The sequence below is a fragment of the Miscanthus floridulus genome, chromosome 15 (genome assembly GCF_019320115.1).
Source record: "Miscanthus floridulus cultivar M001 chromosome 15, ASM1932011v1, whole genome shotgun sequence".
Taxonomy (NCBI): domain Eukaryota; kingdom Viridiplantae; phylum Streptophyta; class Magnoliopsida; order Poales; family Poaceae; genus Miscanthus; species Miscanthus floridulus.
In genome coordinates, this window is record NC_089594.1 from 78,172,459 (window position 1) to 78,180,809 (window position 8,351).

An 8,351-nucleotide genomic window follows, 5' to 3' on the forward strand; every position below is an offset into this window, starting at 1 on the left:
GATGTGTGATCAAGGAAGGAATAATCAATCACGTATTCAAATGGCCTGTACAAGGAAGGAAGATAATCAGTCGATCCCATGCGTGCATGCATCCTAACTTCGGCAGAAATCACGTGATTGAAGCTAGAACCATGCCTGTATACTTAATTAAGGAATGATGACTCCTTCAATCAGCATGAAAGCGTCATCGCACGAGGAGCACCGCGGATCATGGATGGACAGTGGGATGCATCAGGTGTGCCGGCGGCCAGAAGGAAAGCCATTACTATGCCATGAGACAAATACTGCTTATGGAGTCAAAAGTTAAAAACATGGTTATTTTCTTGCTGCACAGCTAGTGAAATGAAAGGGATAATCCATGAGTGGGTGGAAACATAATGTCGGAAGACAGTGACTAAGATTTTGAGAGTTGATAAGCTTGTCCTTCTATTGTGCATGCATACTGTAAGGTTGATATCATCCACGTATACAACCAGGACTACAACCTGTCATCTAGAGTATCGGTAGAAAACAGTGTGATCCCCAATTCACTGTTTGTACCCCATACCACACAGTGCACGTCTAAATCTATCAAACCATGCTCGTGAAGACTGTTTGAGACCATATAGAGATTTCTACAATCTACAAATCTTTTCGATTGTCTCAGAGCGAGAAAAACCAGGTGGAATCTCCATATATACTTCCTCTTGAAGGTCACCATGTAAAAAAAGCATTCTTTACATCCAATTGGTGCAAGGACCAACCAAAGTTACATGAAGTCAATATTCTTACTATACTCATTTTTGCTACTAGTCCAAATGCCTCAACGTAATGAATTCCATATGTTTGATTGTATCCTCTAGCAACCAATCTTGCTTTATACCTTTGAACCTTTTCATCTGGATTTTGCTTTACGATGAAAACACACTTGCAACTAACAGCTTTTTTCCCATGTTTTTTTCTTTTTAAGGGCTCTTAACCCATCTAGCATGGCCTCACGCCATTTAGGGTCTTGATTTACTTATTTCCAGTCTTTAGGGATCATAATAGACTGCAATGATGCAATAAATGCTCTATATGTCGGGGATAATGATGCATAAGACACATAATTACCGATGTCATGCTCAAATCCTTACATTAACGGAGGCACACCAGCCTTAGCTCGTACTCCTTTCCGTAATGCAATCAGCAAATCATCCAAAATAGTCTTCAATCTCAGCTTCAGAAGTTGATGACACCTTGATGACACCTCAACAATCTCTTGAGGGGTTGAGGAAGAATGTTCATGAGTTGTTGGTGTAACTGTTGCTGGCTTCATGAGATTTATACTTCCTCCTTGCATACACTTTCAATTGACCCTTATATCGTGGGTCAACAGCTCTAGAATTATCCTCTTGACATGGAATTGGATCCAAGTCACTCACCTCTACCCCTGTTCTTCATTGGGAACTCGAGCTACTAATCACTGCTTCCATTCTCCTTAGATTTTGCATAGCTGGGATAGATATCACATCATTTTTCTCCCCTGACTTCATCTAATTCTGTAGAATCAAACTTGGACATAAAACTCAAATCAGTATTCTCACCATAGAAGGGCACATGTTCCCTAAATGTCACATCCATGCTAACAAACAAGGCCACGTTTAGTTCCGCCGATTCGGCGCCGGCAAACGCACTGTAGGTACAGTATAGCTACAGTGTCGTTTTGTTTTTATTTGTTACTAATTGTCCAATCGTTGACTAATTAAGCTCAAAACGTTCGTCTCGCAAAGTACAACTAAAACTGTGCAATTAGTTTTTGATTTCGTCAACATTTAGTACTCCATGCATGTACCGCAAGTTTGATGTGACGAGGAATCTTTTTTTTACATAGTGTCAAAGTTGGGAATTTGGTGGAACTAAACAGGGCCCAAGTGTCGTTCACTAGGACTCCAATATTTGTATCCCTTCAGTCCTGAAGAATACCCCACAAAGATACACTTTATAGCACGTGGATCTAGTTTTCCCATCGAGGAACTGGTCCCCACAAAGCATGTACATCAAAGACTTTAGGTGGAACCACAAACTTATTCTCACCAAACAATATCTCACAAGAAGTTTTCATCCCAAGTATTCTTGATGGGTACGATTGATGAGATATGTAGCTGTCAACACAACCTTACTCCATAGGAACTTGGGCACATTCATACTGAACATTAATGAGCGAGCAACCTCCAAAATATGACGATTTTCCTCTCGGCAACACCATTTTGTGGAGGTGTATTAGGGCATGTAGTATAATGCAATATACCATTTGCAGATAGGAATGCATTGAATTCCTTGTTCACATACTCAGTCCCGTTATCGGTTCTTATTGTTTGAACCTAAGTATTGAACTGAGTCATCACGAGTGCACAAAAATCTTTAAAGCATTTTAGCACCTCATCTTTGTGTTTCATAAGATATACCCATGTCATCCGAGAAAAACAATCAATAAAAGTAACAAAGTATTTCATTCCACTAATGGAAACCACAGGTATATATGGCCATGCAGCCCGAGCTTGTCGGCCCGGCGGTGAGCGGGCCTGGGCTAGCACGGCCTGGAGGAGCAGGCCGTGCCTGGGCCTTACCCCAGGCACGTGGGCTGGCACGGCACGGCCCGCTCCTCAACCGGAGGCCCGCTGGCAGCCCGGCCTGCCAACCCTGCGCGGTCGCGCCCCTAGCTCACCTCCTCGGCTCCCCCTAACCCTATCGCATCTCTTCTCTCCCTCGCTCCCTCTCTTCGTTCGCTGGCCAGGTGCGGCACCGTAGGCTCCCCTACGTGCGTCGCACTCTCGCTCCACCCCGCGTCCCGCCTGGCTCGCTCCTCCATCCTTCCTTCTCCACTCCGCCGGTGAGGTACGCCGCCGTGGGCTCGGGGCTCCTCACCTCCGCTCGCCGGTCGAGATCCAGATCCGACGACGCCGCCGCCCCCACCTCCAATCCACTCCGCCTCCCCCCCCCATCCCTATGCCGCCGCCTCCAGAGCTCCACCTCCACCACGCGACGGCGTCGAGTGTGGCGGCCGCCGCCACCTCCACGGCCCCCCGCGCGTCTGGTTGTGGCTGCCTCCTCCACGCCCCCCGCACGGCTTCGAGCGGAGCGGCCTCCATCCCCTCTGCGGTGCCAACCCCGCTCCTCCTCGGCTCCTCCCCGTCCCTCGACCACGCTAAAGTCCAACGCGACAGCAGCACCGGCGTCGAGCACGCTAACGGCCGCCTCCTCCACGACCCCCGCGCATCTGGCCACGTCCTCCGCATACCCCTGCAGCGGCTTCGAGCGGAGCGGCCTCGATCCGGCCTTCTACGCCCTCGATCCGACCGCTACTTCGCCGGACTCGCCTCCTCCGCCAGCTACTTCGCCGGATCCGGCATCAAGCGACCTGGGGGGGGGGGAGCTCGCCGACGGCTGCCGCCACCTCCACTCCTTGCCTCCCCCTCCTCTCTGTCGCATTTGGTGGGCCTCGGGCCGGCCCGACCTGCTAAAAAGGTCGGGCTCATCGGGCCGGCCCGACATGGAAATTGGCACGACAGGCCGTGCCTGGGCCGTCGATCAGGCACGATGGACTGGTGCGACACGGCCCGGTGGCCCGATGGGCCTTCCGTGCCGTGCCCTATCGGGCCATGCCTAGCACGGGCCGGTGCCGTGCCGGACCGGGCCGGCCTGTTGGCCATCTATAACCAGAGGACATGTCCTCCTGCTCATCGTCGTCGTCCTCCGCCATCGCCGCTGCCTTCCGTTTCCTTGGATGCTCAGTGCTGCCACCACCGGCGCCGGCGGCGGCGATGTCCATCGATCCGGATCTGAGTGGGCTGGTGCTTGCCTGCTCAGGAGGGTCTGAATCTGTGTCAGGACTCAGGATCCTCTGGCTGTGTTTTATGGTATGATCCGAAGAAGCCAGGAGGTATGAATCCGATTAGGATCTTGTTCCACGCAAAAAGGCCTTCCATATTTATTCTAAAGATCTATTGTTTGCTCGCAAAAGAAATTTTATGTATTAATGCCCGCCTGGAGTCTTATAGATTGTTAAAAAGTGTCGTGTTAGTGTTAATGTGTCCTGTGGTCCTGAATGGTTGTGATTCTGGGTCATTCCCATGATGATCTTCATTTTGTTGGCTCCCGTTATTTTCAAGCAGACATAAACACCATTAGTTTGATGCCAATGTAGTTATCTCTTTTGCTTAACTGGTTTTAATTTTCTTTCTTAGGCCTGCAGGCTAAAGGAGTTACTCCATTTTTCGAACTAGTAGCCTGTCGACCTGCTGCTTATTATGCTGTATTGAACAATGTTTTGACTATTGCATCAAAACACTTTGTTGGTCCTTTGCCAAAAAAAGATTGCCAAGCTAAGCTATCTTCATTTTTCAAAACCCAACTCTGTGTATCTATATCTAAATCTGGGAGATGGCTAAATGAGATGATTGAGCATTGGGACTACTGCTCCCTTAAATTCTTAAGTGACCTGTAATTTCTGGATTTGCTTCTTCATCAAGTTGTAAATTTTTATTTGATTTTAACATGTTTACAGTATGGTCAGCTACTCACGATTTTTTGTACTCTTTAATCTCATTATGATGCACATCTATAGGTTAGACAACTATAGATTTAGTTTATGTAACTTATTATGCCGATGTCAACTTTGTGTACCTCATTGATCTGGCCATTTGAATCAATATGTTATTTTTAACTGACAGTTATATGGCCAAAATCTCTATTCTCAATAATCAAACTAGGATGATTACAATGTACTAAAACAAAACAAAAAACAATTCATGCTGCTTCCAATTTACAGCCTATTTTTTGGTAGGAACCTAGTCCTTTAACTAGTTCCATCAGTGGCTCTCTACAACACTGCTACCAGCTAATGCAAGTGTGGACACCAGTGAGCTGCTCAGTGCAGGAGACATCGATGGGGATAAACTGAACTGAACCGGCTCTACTGTCCTCACTTTCAGGTCCATAACATCTGTGATCAGACCGGGCCTCATGATCTTGTCACTTACAGCACACTCACCCTTCAGCATCTTGGCGACCATTGACATGGAGGGCCTGATCTTGGGGCTATCCTGGGTGCACAGAAGACCTATTTTCAGCAACCGACGTGCTTCCTCAGTGTCAAAGTCGTGCTTCAGGGTCCTGTCAATGATGCTCTCAAGATCATCGGACTCAGAGAGTGCCCAGACCTGACAGAATAGCAGAAATTTCAGATGATTTAAATCAAAGTCTAAGATCTGATAGCACTAGCACTTAAGGTATTTCGAAGCTAGCAAGTTTGTAAAAGTCTGGTCGTTTGCTCTACTTTAACAAATCAGTCAAATCTCTCAGAACTCATCAATTTTTTAATGAATCAATTGTTTTCATAAGAACTGGATCAATACCTAAAAACTAGGAACACAATTCCTTAATTGAGAGGCGGAGCTCCTGCCAGGTTTTCAAAAAAAAAAACTAGGAACACAACGACCAATCAATGCAAGTAGTTCTTACTGCATAAATACAAGCAACACGAAAAGAATACCTTCCTTGAACTTTCCTTTGGAATTCTACCAACTCTAGCAAGTAGACTGTGCTTGTCCTTGTCTATATGTGATTATATAAATTGATCAATCATGCAAACAGCACCTCATGTCCTCATGCTACCTGATTCCTTATGGTCTAAATTAGGTAATCTGAATATAGCCATATGTTATGTACTATAGTGCTTTTCTTCTTTGACAAAAAAGAATGGTCCTTCCTGTAGTTTGCTGTCTAAACTTTCTAGTCATAAATCATAACCATATTCAAATAACTTACAATACTGTATCAAGCCTAAACTAATATTGGGATTGTTCTTCACCTTTTCTAGGAGGAACTGCTCGTCAAAAGGTAATCTGGGATCAGTGTGACATCTGCCACTAACAATCTCCAGCAGCAGTACACCAAAGCTGTAGACATCGGCCTTTTTGGTCAGCTGCCCTCGGATGGCGTACTCTGGCGCAAGATATCCTCTGAAAGAAGAATACATGTCAACTCTGTATTCCTAATCATATGATGTATCTGCAAGATCAAAGGAGGACATGAACATCAACAGGTAGGTGCCACTACTTACAGCGTCCCTGCAACCCTGGTGCTGATATGTGTCATGTTGCCTGGGAAGAACTTTGCCAGCCCAAAGTCTGCTATCTTGGGTCTCAGGTTTCTGTCAAGGAGAATGTTGCTCGCTTTGATGTCGCGGTGGACGATCGGTGGATGGACTTCTTCGTGAAGGTAGGTGAGCCCATCAGCAACACCAATGCAGATCTTCACCCTCGTTCTCCAGTCTAATCTGATGCCACTGCGGGAATTACCTGAAGAACACCATGATGCATCAGAGATCCAGATTCTGGCAGACCACATGCATCACATCACCACTGAAAATCTAGGTTCAGGCATTACCGAAAAGGGTCTGTGCAAGGCTGTTGTTCTCCACGTAGTTGTAGACCAGCATCTTTTGGACTCCATCGACGCAGCAGCCATGCAATTTGACTAGGTTGTGATGAGTTATGCTGGATATGACACTCAGCTCATTCAAGAACTCCTTTGTTCCTTGCCTCGACTCTGAGGAGAGCACCTTGATGGCAACCTTCTCGCCGTTGTTCAGTTTTCCCTGCACAGTTCAGATCAGAATATGAGCTCATAAAAAGGGTGCGTGTTCTTCCTAAAATTGCAGCAAATTCCTCTGAGATTCCTGTGTTCCAGTCAGGAACATAATTGGGCTGATATCTGAACTAGGCTACATCAGAGATATTGGAGCAACCTACCAGGTAGACACGGCCGAAAGAACCCTGTCCAAGCTTGTTTCCCGGGGAGAAGTTTCTTGTGGCTTTTCTCAGCTCCTTGGACGAGTAGATTTTCACATTGCCTGCGATTGGGATGTCTGCGAACAGAATCGAATGAACTACAGTAAGGTTCTGAGATGCTTCAGAAGGACAGCACTCGATTGAAAGGAAAAGTTTACCTTGGTCATGTTGCACAATCTGACTTCTGGAATTCTTCTTCCTCCAGAACACAGGGAAGCAACCCATTACTATTGTTTCGAGCTCTCTTCTTTGGAATTCAGATCTTTAGATATGGAAAGAAGATGCTGGTAGCTACCTGAGCAAGAAATTAGTCAGTGGGTTTGAACTTTGAAGAGACCAATCAGGAACCGCATGGTGACACTCAGAAGTCAAAAACTGCTAGTTTTAGCAACTTTATTCTTTCTGTGAGAGAGATGAAAATAAAGAGTTGGAGATCGCATCCAAGTTTGCATATTCGTACAAAGCTCACACCTCGGAATGAGTTAAAAGTGTATATGGTAAAAACAAAACTGATTCAAGAATTTCATGTTTGACCAACAAAATTCAGGGGAAGAAAAGTGTCAATTGTCACCCTGAACACTGAAATAGAGTAAACAGATTTGCAGGATACCCTCTAAACTACAAGAAATCAAGAAACCAACATATCTTTTTTTTTTGTTTGAAGGAAAAGAAACCAACATATCTAGTCAGAGAACTGAGCCGACTCAGAAAACTAGAGAAGGAATTAAGGAAACCTAGAAGAAAAACTCACCTGGAGATTGATTGCTCAGTGGAAGACTTCAGTGTGATGGTATGAAGTCTGCATAAAGGAGCCAAGAACATCGAGCGCCCAGCAAGGAATTCTTGGAAGGTAGTAAGGGAAGATAGAGGAGAGATATGTTTCTGCAAGACTTGCAATGCAGAAGGAGAAGACCAGCGCGGTTGTGCCATAAATACATGACAATCCAGGTAAGGACCCACTGGGACTGACCAGGTTTGTTCTCTTCTGACCTTGGACAGTTCAGTTTTTCTTGCAACTTGACAGGGTACAGCATGGAAGACTTGCGCCCAGGTCACAAGCCAGGAACCATAAAATAAGCGAGGGTCAGAAGATGCCAAAATGATAGACAAGTTTGAGCTACTTTGTAATCTGATAGGTGTGGATGCTCTGGAGCTGTTGACTGTTGTTTGTGAAGCTGCAGTGTTTCTGTTCACATCTTAAGTAGGAGTACTTAATATTAGATCGTGGTTAGTTATGCTAATGATGAACTTATCACTGAGCAAACATGTTATGACCGGTACGGTCTACAGGCGCAGACACCGTGGCTAGGAGCTCGGCTGAGTCGGCCCAGTTGGTTATCAAGTCCTAGAATCTATGATACTTATCTCTTGAGTTTGTTACTTGATTAAGTTAGAGTTGAGTCGGTTGAAGATTTGCTTGTATAAGTATTGAACAATTACGATTGAATGAATTAGCCTGGGATTGAGATACTCTTATCTCCCTTGGGCACCCAGCCCTTGCCCACTGCTATTCGTCATTGGCTTTTCACGCTGACTAGC

At 45.7% G+C, this 8,351-nt stretch overlaps 1 protein-coding gene across 1 annotated transcript; it reads right to left on the reverse strand.

Moving 5' to 3' along the window:
- Window positions 1-4,680: 4,680 nt before the first annotated feature.
- LOC136508451 (cold-responsive protein kinase 1-like) lies at window positions 4,681-7,958 on the reverse strand. Its single transcript, XM_066503131.1, has 7 exons — window positions 7,564-7,958; window positions 6,971-7,107; window positions 6,774-6,889; window positions 6,409-6,619; window positions 6,083-6,320; window positions 5,831-5,981; window positions 4,681-5,180 (listed from the first exon to the last, which is right to left on the reverse strand). The coding sequence occupies exons 2-7, from the start codon at window positions 7,035-7,037 to the stop codon at window positions 4,830-4,832; spliced, it is 1,134 nt and encodes a 377-aa protein (XP_066359228.1). The 5' UTR covers window positions 7,038-7,107; window positions 7,564-7,958; the 3' UTR covers window positions 4,681-4,829.
- Between the last annotated feature and the right edge of the window lie 393 nt (window positions 7,959-8,351).